Source organism: Scleropages formosus, chromosome 12 (assembly GCF_900964775.1).
Source record: "Scleropages formosus chromosome 12, fSclFor1.1, whole genome shotgun sequence".
Classification (NCBI taxonomy): Eukaryota; Metazoa; Chordata; class Actinopteri; order Osteoglossiformes; family Osteoglossidae; genus Scleropages; species Scleropages formosus.
Window position 1 is genome coordinate 7,315,796 of NC_041817.1, and position 15,739 is coordinate 7,331,534.

The 15,739-nt window shown below is 40.9% G+C and overlaps 1 protein-coding gene across 7 annotated transcripts; it reads right to left on the reverse strand.

The window, feature by feature from the left end:
* Positions 1-353: 353 nt before the first annotated feature.
* On the reverse strand, positions 354-15,251 carry erlin2 (ER lipid raft associated 2). 7 transcript variants are annotated; one of them, XM_018762443.1, is made up of 12 exons: positions 15,243-15,251; positions 13,187-13,330; positions 12,690-12,771; positions 12,373-12,419; positions 10,959-11,020; positions 10,744-10,869; positions 8,410-8,483; positions 7,639-7,697; positions 7,142-7,233; positions 6,874-6,963; positions 2,562-2,641; positions 354-2,410 (listed from the first exon to the last, which is right to left on the reverse strand). In XM_018762443.1, exons 2-12 carry the CDS (start codon positions 13,291-13,293, stop codon positions 2,240-2,242), a joined length of 990 nt encoding a protein of 329 aa, XP_018617959.1. In that variant the 5' UTR covers positions 13,294-13,330; positions 15,243-15,251; the 3' UTR covers positions 354-2,239. The 7 variants fall into 7 exon arrangements, with proteins under 7 accessions (XP_018617959.1, XP_018617956.1, XP_018617958.1 ...); XM_018762440.1 differs by lacking the exon at positions 15,243-15,251 and adding an exon at positions 14,174-14,241; XM_018762442.2 differs by lacking the exon at positions 15,243-15,251 and adding an exon at positions 14,185-14,239.
* Between the last annotated feature and the right edge of the window lie 488 nt (positions 15,252-15,739).

A 15,739-nucleotide genomic window follows, 5' to 3' on the forward strand; every position in this document is an offset into this window, starting at 1 on the left:
ATAGCAGAACACTCATACATACAAGCCCTACAGGACAGATGCCTGCAGTTCTCTCTTAGCAATACAGGAAGAAACCAGAGCACCTGAAGGAAACCAAAAGGGACATGTAGAAGGGGTTAGTGCATAACATACCTGGACAAAAAACTGACATTCATGAAGGTGACATTTCAACAAAAATAACAATCTTGAATGGATGACATACCAGCATCAAGCACAATCTTAGACTGGGCCGAATGACACTGAAGCAAAATTCATAAAAACAAACATGGGCTAGTTACAAAAAGGAAAAAACATGGAAAAAACGAGACTCAACTTGCAGTAAATAAGGAATGAAGGAGTTGGGTGCTCGAAACTCCCTGCTGTATAAAAAATTTTGAGAAATTATGGGAGAGCACTATTTAAAACACAGACTTGAATTTACTTTGTTTATAGATACTTCTAGAATGCTATTGGACATGGCATTTGAGCCGTTTGTTTAATGAGCATTGAGATAAACTCTCAAGAAGGGCTGCTGTCAGCTACGGAGACAGGCTTCGTATATTCACTCGAATACCCTGCACCAAAATGGCCTTAATGAACAACTGTCTCTATACAGTTTTTTGTGATCCTATTCTTAATCAGTTGGCCTTTTCATTTTTTTCTTCTTTTATTATTTTCACTTTTATGTTCCTTTCTGGTGATTCTTTCATTTAAATCAATCTGTTTTATGTATGCATCTGTATTTTTCTGATTCTCTACTTACCGGTTCTTTATTTAATGTGATGTATTTAATGTTTATTTTGGCAATCCCCCTACCACTGCTTTATATTTGTCAGTCCATCAAGTCTGACATTGCTTCCCGTTTTATTGACTTTAGAAGTGTATACACGGTATTCATTTTGTTACATACAGGTACCCTGAAGGCTTTCTCGCTAAAACGTGTCCATCCCAAAAAAATAGTCTTTCGGTAAACTTGAAGTGTGCTCTCCAACAACTGCTCAAAACCTAGTTGCTAAACAATAACTACAAACTAGGGATAAACCATTACTGCTTTGTGAAGCTAAAACTTATTGTACTTCTTGTCGCTATTAAAAGAATATACTGTAATAGTGAGCAAGATTTGGCAAAGGTGCAGGAATCTGGTTTTGATGTGAACTGGTTTATGTAGTGAGAGGTTATTACCGTTTATGCCATAAAGTAAGCCTTTATTCACTTTCTGTATTTGCTGCAGGCATTGATGCCTTGACCAATAAGTAATGTATGATACAATGGTGCCTTTTTTCTCACTCCTCATTCAAGATTATATTCTTGGAATGTCTTTGAGGATTTAGGGTCTGAAAAAGGATTGAGGGTCTTTTGTATGAGATGCACGGCACTTTGGAGAAAAGCGTCTGCTAAATGAAAACATGTTAAAATGAGTCTAGCTCCCCAAAACTGTGAAAGAATAACACATTCCTATGACCTTCTTACTGAGAGGGTCTGGACAAGATTATCAGTGGGTCTATATCACAAAAATCCAGCTCTGGTTTAAATATATTTCACTTTCATCAGTTTCAAAAAAAAAAGATGTGAACCTAAACACAAATTTCCCCATTTCAAAAGCTAATTTATGAGACGGGTGTTACTGGAACAAATAGAAGAAATGTATTGCAACAGCAAAGTTTCAAATTTGAGTAATTAATCAAATCTTATTCTCATCAATATTTCCTAATTAAGTCTTGCTACAGAACATGTCAACACAGCTATTTTGATTATGGATGTTAGCTTTTTAATCAATACTTTTTCATTTGTAGATTTAGTTTTAAATTTCGAGATGTACTCAAATAAAAAACATGAATGCACATCACGTTAACACACCAAAGTGAAGTTTTTGTGAGGATTACAACAGCTACACATCATACAGTACATCTGATCCACACAGAGATATTCTAGCGTCAGCAGAAAGACAGGGAGGTGAACAATTCTTTCCTGCAGTAGAGCAATCTTATACTAAATAGTGTACCTTGATCAGGGCAGAACATCAACCAACAGCATGAAGGGACTCGTCACTGCAGCAGAAAACCAACTCCCCTACATGTAGGTATGGACATGTGGTGCTCAGACAACCTTTAAAAGATGTGACCTAAGTGCAGCATTTAGAAGAAATAGTCATGGAAGCTACATTCTCGCCTGTGATTGTCCATGCTGTCTGTAACAGAGGCCCCAGAGCTGCCCCAGCTGTTGCTTGGTTGCTGTCCCAGCCCTCGGTGACCACTGTGCTTCAATCAAGTGAGTTCTCTGAGATGTCCGTTTCTGAGGAGGCCCCAGAAGTGGCCCCACCAGGTCCCGAGTCCACAAACATATGTGGAATGTCTCTCCCAAAATAAATCTTGCTGTTGGCTGCAATGGCCTTGAATTTCATTAGCTGCAAGTACTCCGGGGTGAGCTTCAACTGCAGTTCAGCAAGAAAAAAAAGACACTGACAATATCCTGTGTGCAAAAATAGTTTTTTTTTTTTTTTTTTTTTAATATACTTCCAGTAAAGGTTGTGCCACCCAAGCTCTCAAAATAAAATACAGTTTAGGCTTCCTCCGCCTCCTCACCTTATTAGCCTCTGCTGTTCTGTGGGCTCTGTAATACTCTGCATCTGCTCTCGCCTTCTCTCGTGCCAAGAAGGCTCCATCTACAGAGGGAAACAGAACATCACAAATGAATTCAGTAATGAACATGGTGAGCATCAATGACACCATACACTAAGAGAGTCAAACTACTACAATAAGCATGGTGAAACAAGTCTTGAGAGAACATTAACGTACACAAGGAACGCCCAAAAGTGAATTCAGAAAAGTGACAGTCTGGACCATAGAAATAAGGCCCACAACGTTGCATGTCAGTTTCTCTAGCATTAAGCATTTAAGGACTATGCAGTTTTGATAGCTATGGCACAGGAAATGGCAAAACTAAAAGTAAAATTATTAGTTCAGTTAGATCACTTTTCATAGCCTCTGCATTGGCATGAAAGAATAGCAATGGCATAGGGCCAAACAAAACAAAACAGAATTTATCCCAGGCTTCTCTTTTAGTGTTCTCTCTAAGTGACATCGAGTTGATTTTGACTCATGGCGACCTTATGGATAGTTGTGAGCTCTGTTCCGTGTTCATACAGCTAATTGTTGCGCGAGTGGCATCCGTAGCTATTACAGGTGGTCCCCGATGGGGGTTACGTTCCCCGAAACTCATCATAAGTCGAAAATATCGTAAGTTGAAAATACATTTAATGCACATAATATACACCTCTGTGTGACAGAATGGGAGGTGGATTGCTGTCACTGTCCAGCATCGCGAAACAATATCGCTCCGCTTATCGCTTGCCCGGAAAAAAAATCTAAATTCAAAATTTGAAGTACGGTTTCTACTGAATGTCTATTGCAAGCTCACCATTGTAAATCGGGGACCACCTGTACTCCATTGTATGTATTCCTCCTTTGGGCTGACCAACATTACCATGCATAACGTCTTTTTCTAATAATCTCTCTCTTCACATGTAGCATAAGTATGGGAATAACAAATGTAACATTCTGTGCCTTGTGGCAGCGCAGCCAGCCAAAATGATCACACAGCAGATGGAGCAGTTGGCATTACATGTTACGACTAAATGCCGGGATTTGAAAATAGTGTAACAACATTGATGGGATGGCCATTGTAAGTAGGGGACGTCATAAGTTGCATATGTCATAAATCAAAGACTATGTATGTCTCTCTCTTTGCCATCAAGAATGCAATTACTGATTTTACCAGTTTCTAGGACCTTTTTCTTACTGTTAAGGTAGAAGCCAATTTTGAGACTGTTCTTTGATCTTGATGAACAGATTTTTCAGATAATCTTCAGTGTCAGCCATCACTATGGACTATATACTACTTCCGCTCATTTTCACACCTTAGTTTCTTTCATACAATTGTTTCTGTTGATAATGACTGGGCTTATTGAACATTTGTTCAGCACCTAAACTGAACAAATACTGGGAAAGTATGCAGCCTTATCGTACATTGGCTTGAACCCATTCTGTTTGTCCTTGTAGCAGGGTACAGTGGGTTTGCCTGGGTTCTGCTCTCTGGTGGGTCTGGGGTTCAAGTCCCATTTGGGGTGCCTTGCGACGGACCGGCGTCCTGTCCTGGGTGTCTCCCCTCCCTCTCCAGTCTTGTGCCCTATGTTGCTGGGTTAGGCTCTGATTTGCTGCAACCCCACTTGGGACAAGGTGTTTCAATTATTGTGTGTCCTTGTTCCATTCAAATTGTTGCCTCTTGATCGGTGTAAAGGTTGTACAAGAAAACTATCAGGTGTTCTGGTATATCCAAATGTGTCCTAGAGATTTTCATGATTTAAGCAACCCAAGACCTTGTTATAGTAAAAAAAAAAAAAACACAAATACTTTTAATTAAAACGGAGTTATTGAACCTGGGGGAAACCATTACAGCAGCCATGCAATTTGAGTGTGATGACAAAGTCTCTTACCAGATTTTTTTTTAAGACTATACTTTTAAAGTTTTAAGTTTGTCTTGAACAAGCTGTCCTTTATTTGGTGACCTGTGCTGCCCATGCACTGACCTGTATTCTCTCTCACAACTACTAGTTGAAATAATACGTTACAGACAAGTGGCTTTCTTTTACTAATCATTTTTATTGCTCACACTTTTTATAATTGTTTCCATCCCTGAACTGTTTAGAACCAGTGTGCAAGAGACCCCAAAAGTTCTGCAGGAAATGTGTCACACTGGAACTGAACTTTCCGTTCTTAAAAAAAACTTTCCAATAGATCAAATAACATGAGTGTATTATAGTTTATGTATTATCTTTTTATCCATCCTCTGTTGAAATAAAATGACCCCATGAGCAAAAATTATTTTAATGAATAACAAACGTGTTGTATGAAAAGAGATTATATACTTGCTGCTGTAGTACTTTGTTCCGTTGTACAAGACCCCTCTGAGTATTTATATTAACATCAAAATACTTCTGTTTAGGGTTATATACAATATCAATGTAATAATAATCTACACCCTACCAACCACAGTGCATTGATTTACTGTAACCCTAAATGAAAAAGTCTTTGGCAGTCCTCAAGGTGAAATGCAGAAAGCCATTTCACAGATTCTTTTCCAAGAGCTATTGTCTAAAGAGATGGGTCTGCAGTTTTCACCTGAATAGTATCAGTACATTCTTGCAAATAACCACATCTGCATCTTCCTTCAGCTACATTAAAAGAAATTTCTCGTATATTCTTTCAGCCCATATATTTGTAGAAATGGTACAGGTATGACAACTTTCTCATGCCTTAAGTCAGGAAATGACCCTATTTTGATACTCTATAACCATATCAGTTACCAAATCATAAAATGTCTTAGTCTGATTGGTCAGCTGAAATCAGACAGGAATGAAGGCACAAGAATGAGATGAAGTAACAATGAAGAACGAAAGCAGAACAAATGGACAGCTGAAATGAGAAGGTAACAAACCCCACATAGTGATCTGCTCAACAATGGAATTTAACTGCTGACCATTCAAAAGTTGCCAATATGCAGCTTTAAATTGTGTCATTAAGAAATGTTAGTCCATAGCTTCAGAAAGAAAAAAAATTATTCAAGGTACAACCCCTGTACTATGAAACTAACATTGTTTCCTTCAGGCACATCCATAAATGGTGTTTAATGTTTTAAAAAAACAAACAAGAGTCTTAAATCATTTATGTAAATTTTCATATATTTTTCCACAGAAATTCTCTGCAGAAATACTCTGTGTTGCTTTGCAGTTCTTAGTAGAGAGCACAAAAAATGACAATTAATTAATAGTTTTCAAGCTGTTACATGTCAACATCATACTGAAAGGGGACATTTGTTCCTTTCCAAAGCAATCTGTCAAAACACGACTAAATCCCAGCATTTTCAGCACTACTGTAAAATGAAATCTTGCAGCCGTGAATCCATTGCCCAACTAATGCGACACTGATCAGGATGTCAGCTGGAGAAAAAGCAGTCTCCAGTTAATATTTCCCAACACTGGGAGCCTTCACTGCATGAAAGTCTTTGTTCTAGCTGATCTCTTCATTAACAGATGAAATCCCACTTTATTAACAGTCCAATCTGAATAATGTTGATAGTTCTGAACTGAATGGGGGTGCGGTGGCGCAGCGGGTTTGGCTAGATCCTGCTCTCTGGTGGGTCTGGGGTTCAAGTCCTGCCTGGGGTGCCTTGTGATAGACTGGCGTCCCGTCCTGGGTGTGTCCCCTCCCCCTTCAGCATTGCGCCCTGTGTTGCCGGGTTAGGCTCCGGTTCACCGCGACCCTGCTTGGGACGAGCGGTTCAGACACTGTGTATGTGAGTTCTGAACTGTGTGTTCAAAAATTTTGCTGAAGGTCAGTTTGAAACTGAAAAAAAAACTTGAAATGACACTTACTGGTTTTTATTCACCATTCAAAATAAAGTTTTAATATTAGATATGGGGGTATCTCACTAAAATTGTACCCGTTTTTCACTTTAATATAATGTAATAGTAATACAACTTACAGATCAGTATTTTACTGTTGGTTGGCCATTCATAATTAACTAAGAGCTTGGCTGCAACAACAAAACAAACAACAAGAACTACAGTGGATCTTCAGTACAGTGCCAAAAGCCTGGTTTTAATGTAGAAGGATTGCTCATAAGCATGCCCACTTTCCTCCATGATTTCTGGATTGTGAGAGGAACTTGGAGGAAAGCCTCACAGATACTACTCTCAGGCTTGAGATGGAGCCAGATTGGAATCCTCCACCTTGGAGCTGTGATACCCCAAATACGAGCCACAGAGGAACACTCATTGACATCCATCTCTTTTTTTATTTTTCAGTGTTCTGACCAAATATGACCTCACGCACTAACCTTCAATCTCAGATATCCTTTTCTCAGTTTCCTTCTCCATGACTTTCTGACCAAACTTGATTTCAGCCACCTGAGCCAGCTTTTCAGCCTCTGCAGATGAGAGGAAAAGGGGTGCAGGGGAAATAAGGCTACAAATCACTAAATTCCAACAGAAAAGGTAGATTTTAGGATCAAATCCATTTACACCAAACCAGCAGTTCCCAGACTGGGAAAATCCTAATTAATTTTCAGCTCTTATCATTGGTGATGCTACTTTCTTCTTACCCACCAATCACAGCTCGTATCCTCTCAGTCTCTGCCTCCTTCTCCACCACTTTTTGAGTCTGAGCTGCAATCAGTAGCTTTGTCTTCTCACTCTCCCTAGACAACATAACAAACTGTCAGTACAGAGGGCTCCAAACTTTGCTAAACTATTAACACCAATCACACACACACCTCACCACATGCACAGCATTCCTTCCAGAAGCTTCCCCTTTCAATGAGTATAAGTCATGGTCTATTCACAACAGTAGTTTCTTTGTTTTCTTCACTCACATCTGCCTACACAAAAGATGGATTTTGCTCAACTAAACATATACAGGCCTGTGTATTTCCTGAAATATAACAATCCCAACAGGATACTTATGTACTTTGTGTATTTACTATCAGCAAAATAAAGCAACATCCCAGATTACCAGAGTCCAAACACAGTTTGGACACACTGCTTCACGTATTTTTCCCACAGACATCCTACTGTGCAGAAGTGCTGAAAAAAATAGCCCTTACATGAGCTCATAGTTCCGCCGTATGCTCTCGGGAATGTTGGGCTTTGTGACTCGGACAGCCTGGGCAAACGAGGACAGAACAGGGTGGGAGTTGTGCAAGAAATACAGGGATAATTTCACGAGATGACAAACAGATGGGTGTCCAACAGGAAAGAACAGGGATTTTAAAACCGGAAGAAAATTTTATATATATATAGCTCTGGCTGCTTCAGGCCCAGTGGAACTGAGCAAAAAATGACTTGACTCAAAGGAGATTAAAACTTCTAAAATTCCTATAAAACCTTAATTTTTACAGTACTGCAGAACCAAGCTGTGTTTATTATCTTTGAAAGTTTATTACAACTCATTTTATTAGGGTCCAGCCAAAAGGAAAATATAACAATTATACTCAGGAGTCTTTGTCTCTAAGGTGAACTATTTATGGGAAACCAAACATGCTGAATAACCTGTATATCGCAATCAAGTTTGTTTATGCTTAAGGGCTTTCAGTGTAACTCAAGGTCCAAGACAGTGAAATCTAGCGAGTCTGACAGCCTTTGTTACACCATTAAAGAAAGGCGCTAAAGGCGTGAAAATAAAGACTGGGTGTTTTTCTGCTTAGTTGGAGCAAAACTGTTTGGGAGTGCAACTGAGAATCTCTTTGCTGGTTCCTGTAGACAGAACCTAAAACGGCATACTTAAGTGATTAAACTAATAACAGGGAATTCTGCTGGGCTGACTTTAGGACAGAGCTCCTGTCCCTGTTCTCTTTCCACCATCTTCCATTCCTGACCTGTATAATAAGGCCAGGAGCCATAGCGGTCAGGTCCTGCTGCAACGTCAGCTTCAGATTCTCATCAATCTGATCTGCGGCAGAATAAGCAAAAACCATACAAAAAAATCATAATGACATCTTTAATTACAATCATAGTTGCCACAGCTTTCTTTGTAAGGACACCCATGCACAGTTTAAGCACAGTCAAGGTTACCAAATCCATGTTACTGCTCCCTCTTGTGGACACGTTCTGCCAGAGGCAGTTCAAAAACCTCAATGTTGCTATTAATGCCCTACATCCCACCCAACGTCTTCAACCCAGTGTGGGTTCCTCCAGGAAACACACTAAGTACAGTCTTAATAATAAAAAAAAGACAGCTGTCATAAGGGAACAAAAAATTTGTCATTTCCTTCACGGACCTAAGGAATTGATCCATTCCACATAAATCGAGAGCATCCTGACGGGAAGCATCACGGCCTGGTTTGGGAACAGTACCAAGCAGGATAGGTAGGCTTTCCAGAGGGTGGTGCGATCGGCTGAGTGCATCATCCGCGTGCATCATCCGCACTGAGCTCCCTGACCTGCAGTCTATTTACAGCAAGCGGTGCTGGACCAAGGCCAGGAAGATAGTGAAAGACTTCAGCCACCCGAACAACGGACTTTTCTTCCTGCTGCAATCAGGGAAGCGTTTTCGTTCCCTCAAAGCCAACATAGAGAGAATAAGGAGGAGCTTCTTCCTGTAGGCCATTCGGGCTTTTAACCAGGATAACACCATGGAGAAGAGACTGGACTGTATGCACAACAAGTGCTATCCGAGCTGAATATTACAGAGCTTTTTTTTTGGCACAACATTGTACACATTGCTGTTTTTTCTTATTTAACCTTTAATATTGGACTTTACGTTCATTCCATTAAGAGGGGGCGTGGTGGTGTGGCGGGTCTGGGGTTTGAGTCCTGCTTTGTGTGCCTTGTGATAGACTGGTGTCTAGTCTTGGGTGTGTCCCCTCCTCATGCCTTCTGTTGCCAGGTTGGGACAAGCGGGTTCAGACTGTGTGTGTGTGTGTGTGAGAGACATTCATATACTTGAATCTGTACCATATTGCACTTTTCTCCTCAAATACATTCTATTTTGCTGTATATTTATAAATTTTTATTATATTTGTTATTCTACATTCTCAGATCACTTTTTATTTTAGCACTATCTTTTTATCTTACTTTATGAATTTTATTGTATTTTCATCATTATACAGTATATTCATATTTCTGTAGTATATTTCAAATTTCTACTTTATTTGTACTGCCTTATTTTCATTATCTCTGCTATTAGTCTATTATGGACAGTTGGAAAAGCATTTCACTGCACATAGTACTAAGTACGGTTGTGTATGTGAAATCTGAATCAATCATGAATGTTCTCCATTTGATTGCAGAATGTTGCTTAATGTTGATCCATGGGAGATGACTACGCAGACTATGATTTGTGGAATGAGATGTGACAAATAATTCCACTAAGGCTGCCCTGTCATACCATATCACTCCCACAGGGAAAGCTGGTAACATAGTGATTACATCTGATGAATCTGGACCCGAAGGCTGCAGATTCGCATCCCACCACTAGCAGTGGTACCGTTGAGCAAGGGTACTTACCTTAAAAATTGCTCCAGTAAAATTACCAGCTGTATAAATGGGTAAATAACTAAGTACCTTAATATTTTAAGTGGTTTTGGAGAAAAGCATCAGCTAAATGAATAAATAAGTATTTTGATCCCATACTGTAGTGTTGTGGTAATGGTGACAACATGGTATAAGTTACCCATCTTTCTCATTTGCATTACAGCCTAGTGGCAACATTTGACCCATCATTTGTACACAGTGAACACCATAGTCTGTATCTATCTACATTCAGGACAAAAAAGGTTAAGGAGCTGATTTAAAACCAAAATAATTCTGCTGTGTGTGTGTGTGTGAGAGACAGAACTGATTTCTAATAGTGTCTGTCTTGCCAAAATTATTCATGCGTCTAGTCATTGTTCGGGGGGGGGGGGGGCGCGGTGGCGTAGTGGGTTGGACCGGGTCCTGCTCTCTGGTGGGTCTGGGGTTCAAGTCCCGCTTGGGGTGCCCTGCGATGGACTGGCATCCCATCCTGGGTGTGCCCCCTCCTCCTCCAGCCTTACGCCCTGTGTTGCCAGGTTAGGCTCTGGCTCCCCGCGACCCCGAATGGGACAAGCAGTTCAGAAAATATGTGTGTGTGTGTGTGTGTGTGTGTGTGTGTGTGTGTGTGTGTAGTCATTGTTTGCATGGGAGTCTACAGTGTGGCGAAGCCTCAGAGAAGAAGAGAATAAGTCTCTTACCAAAAAGGCCAATGTAGACCTCCTGCAGAGTGTGAGAACTGCAGAACTGGTTGAGCTCGTGGTGGACTTTGTTGAAAATTAGAGCTTTGTCATAGTCTGCGGTGAAGTTCTTCACAATGTCGTACACTGCAAAGGATGACTGATACTTCAGGCCATACACATACGCTGGGCTGTCACAACAGGCCACACCTCAAACAGCAAGAAAACTCATTTACCAGCTGTAGGAACAAGGAAGTTTACAACTTCTATTCGGTCGAAGTAGATCATGACCCCACCGCTGCGTAAACAAAAATGGCCAAAATTACAGTTCTTCACACTTTGAATCAATAAGTCTTCAAAAATTAAGTTTACTGTGCATCGCACTATAATAGTGATAAAATGAAAATAAAACAATTACAGTAAGACTCCCATGTACTGAATTATAAGGATCAGAAATTTGTTCCCAAGTTAAAATTTACATTTATTGTTCACAATGTGTATAGTAGAGTGGTCAGAATTTAAACCAATATTTAAACAATTTCTAGTGAAAACACACACACACACAAACTTTTTTCCACAGTACGTAATGTTACTGTATACTTTTTCTTACTGGTGCTACTCAGAAATGTGTAAACACCAAAGCAGAAAGCACAAAGGAAACACGACACTATGACATGACCACAAAAATCACAATAAAAAAGTCAGTTGACGGAAAACACTAGGGATGGCTTGTAAATGTAATCTGTAGTAACATGGCTGAATTTTCCATTATTGCCTGGTACAAGAACTTGAACACACGCTCGGACTACATGCCTGCCGTAACTGTTTGAGACAGATATGTTTCTCATTGACTTATTTATTTTTAAATGCGTTTTCTTTCTTAAATGTATTTTTATTTACGAATGTATTCTTCTTTTCACAAATATTTGTTTGTTGTAAAGTGAATGTGACCTGCATTTCTAAATTCAGCTTTAGGCGCAGTAGCACATTCATGGGATAAATCATAAACAATTAGTATTAAAGAGGACTTTGTAGAGACAAATGTATTTTTTATATTCAGTAAATTTAGACTCATGTTAATTATAATGTGCCTTCAAGGTAATAATGTTAAAATCTTACTAAACCATAGCTTTTTATTTTTAGTCTTTCTAATGTAGATGTAATGTTTTAAATTAACAACAAATGATAAAATAAACCACCTTGACCTGCCTTGCACACCTCACACGTTTGGTTCAGAGTTTTTGTTTTCCGCTCATCTGTGGCCAGTTGGTTTGCTTTATAGCTTTACTAGTTACCATAATTCTTGTGGTAATTTCATGTACAGCTAATTTTAATTTATGCTGTGTCACCATGTGACAAGAGTGCTCAAAAAAATAAACTGAATCGAATATACTTGCGAGTTTTTTTGCAGAACCTAACTCGTGAACAGAGAGATGTCTGTATTATTAAATTTTAATTAATTGTCATGTAGTGGAAAAAATTATTTTGGACTTACAAACAAATCAACTTATGAACAGACTTTCCTATCCATGTTGTGTTTCTACATTGAAGATTGAATTGTAACTTGAAAGTTTGATGCCTTTGAGGTGGAATAAATGTTAGGTTTGTACAATACATAACACATGATCACTGCATGTACACATGTCCTACCTTGTACCACAAGGCACATTCTTCACTTCATCTGTTTGTAGGGTGGTCTGAGAAGAAAATAAAGAGAAAAAGAAGACCTCCTGCAGTAGTAACCTTGATCAAGATACCTACCCTGAATGTACAGAGTAAAAATAAACCAGCTGCATAAATGGGGTAAATAAGTGTAAGTAGCTTAACAATGACAAGAGCATTAGCTAACCAATCAATCAATCAATCAATGAGTGACATGTATGAACCTCTTATTGTCTATCTTAATAAAGTCACAGCACATGGAAGACCCCGCATCTCCTGCACACCACTCTCTGCCCTTCCCTCACCTGCACAGACCTGAAGGAGGTAATAAAGGGCAGCATGAGGTGAAACCCAGGACCACTGGTGGTGGTGAGAAGAGCACCTCCCCTGTGGCACAGAGAGCGAACATCTATAACAGAGGCGACGTGCAGTGCGCTCCAAAACCGGCCGAGGGAAACCATAAGCTACGCGACACTGTACCATACGTCTTTCACAGGAACTTAACAAGATGTGAATGTCGAGGGCAGCAACTTCCTTTCTTAAGCAGCTGTGTGAAGCAAGCCATCAAATCAGCGCTCAGCTAATAAGCGAGTGAACTACAGAACCAGTGACTGGTCTCAAAGGTACTGCAGAACAGCACGTTATGGATTTACAACAGCCAGCATTCATCTGCACTTTTGAAGGATGTCTAAAAAGCTGCAGTAAAGACTAAATGGTGCTTCACCCTCAAGCTCCCATGCCTGTATGCTGAATTATATAAAATATGTAGCGGGGCAGGGGCTTCAGACCTGCGTACACTTGCCTGTAATAAACTCCAGTGTGACCCTCCTCGATCTTGTGTATGGTGGAGTAGAGAGCCGCCACCACCACACCCAGGACCACCGAGGCGACGGCGCCCAGCTGCGTCATTCCGGTACGGGGGGAAAAGGGTGCCGACCTGCACTGTCTACAGGAAGAGAGGCAAACAGAGTAACGTGAGCTTGGCTTGGGGGGCACTAAGACACAAGGTGCAGAGTGTAACTCCAAACTCGCCATCACTCGTGACCCTTTCACTGAACGTACTGAAGGACATGTGAGGACCAGCAGAGGAGAGGCACGAGCCACGTGAGCCTACGCTCTCTAAGAGGATTGACTGCCTCAAGTACATCTAGGAGAGCGATTCCAGCAGATTCCATGTGCAAGGACACGCCTCGGTGCTATGTGCCCTATGACATGTCAAAGAGCAGCTGGAGAAGAAAGAAAGGTGCTTCAGAAAATGTGGTAAATTTTAAGTGTTCTCCTCTGAAAACACTGCTGGGCAGCTGGTGGCGTAGCAGTAGTTAGTTAAATCTGTTGTCTTCGGACCCAAAAGGTTGCCAGTTCGAATCCCAAGTTGTTGGACTTGCCTTAAGGCTTGAGGGCAACGCGCCTCCCCTAAATTTCTCCAGTAAAAGTTACCCAGCTTTATAATTTGGCAAAATAAAAAAGCTTAACACGTTGCTTTGAAGTGTAAGGTACAACACGTTTGAAGAAGTACTGCAGCCGCCTACGCCACAGGAAATGAGTGTAAAGTGAGCTCTACTTTCTACAAAATCGATTATTGACGAACCAAAAACAGCGACTGAGCGAGTGAGTGAGTAAAATACGCACATAAGACACAGACTTAATTATTTCTCTTCATTTCCTCGGCTGCTGAAGCTGGAAAACCTCGTACTCAGAACGCAAAGCGAGGCGAACAAAGCGCAGCTTCGCCTACACACCATTTTCACGTCAGTAAATTAAAATACGAGCGGAGAACTTCAAACGTTACCTCCTCGTTACCTCCTCGCGGCTCTCCGGTGGGAACAACAGCGCAAACAGGTGCTCACCTGCGGCGCCCAAACCCGGAAGCGCGTCATCACTGTACGTCATCAGCGCGCAGCTGAAAGTACAAACGCTACGATGCACTGTACGCTGTAATTGAAGGTGTAGTTCACCACGGCTGCGCCAGATGGCAGCAAATACAACGTAATGGTTCCACAGTCTGCGTGTTATAGAATAGAATAGAATCAACGTTATTGGCCAAGTACACCTGAGCATACAAGGAATTTGTTTCCGGTTTAGAGCAAACCTACAGTGCACATTGACACATGCAGGCTACATACACACATACTGGACTAGACATAGACTAATACAAACATGATTACAGACAACACATGACACATTACTTCGAGTCAGTGATAATGAGTATTAATTCTCTGTTTTACATGCGTGCATCACAAATGCATAAATAGCTAATATTTATTAATATCCACATTCCAGCTAGGTCGAGTGCTTAGGACCACGTGTCCCAGTCTGACAGCATATTCAATATAATGGCTTCCAAATCATTGCTAAAAATGTCCCAAGTAATGACACAAAGTTTGTGCTGATATTAGAACGTGTCTATGTACAGTACATACTTTTTATCGTTTTTGAAGATACGGCATCCAGGGCTCGATCTTTATTGTATTGTGTATAGGTGTCCTGTATGTGAAAAACGTCAACAAAGTGTTTGAAGAAAATGGGGGATGGCCTATGATTTGTCTGAAACTTCACACCGTTACAAAACATAACATAACCGTTGACGGTTATTAATTACAGACTTTATTTTCATTCAGTTTCAGGTGAAAAGAATGAGGAAAAAGAGGAAACGTGCACCGTTTTCACACGAATCTTTAAATCCTCCGCATTCGGGCTATCCGTTGGAGCTACGTGCCATACGCGCTAAATACTTCCCGCTGCTGAGTGTCGCTGTGGCAGGTTTCAGGGGTGCAATTATTTACAAAAAGAACAAGAATGAGCAGAAACGGTGGAAAAGTCTGTCAGAGTTCATTAAGTACCGGGGGAGCGGGGCTTACGGCGGCCATGAAGGCTGTGCAGGCCCTCAGCGCCATTAATCACCGCTGACAAGAAGCTCGCCTTCACCGGGGGGGTCGGGGGGGGGCTGGAAGCTGCCAGCCGCTCTGGAAGTGATTAAGGAACCAGGCCCACGGACAGAGGGAGAAGCACAGCGAGGTTTCACCACCACATTTTTCTAGTTAGGATACACCAAACCAACACGGCGATAATTATACTTTAAGTAGAATAACGATCACAGAGATGGAAGCTCGAGCCTTAATGAATTCATTTACTTACTCCTCTCGACTAATCGTTGCAGTTAGTCCTGCTCATTACCTCGCGGCTTTCTGTTTCGGGCTGGTCCCAGCCTGTTTCCGATCAGAAACCTGACAGTGAGTGGTGCGAACATATGCTCTCTGTGTGTGTGTGTGTGTGTGTGTGTGTGTGTGTGTCTCTGAGAGCTGGGGCCCTCTCGGCACAGCCGCCAGGAGCAACGGAGATAAAGAGGAGGGAGTTG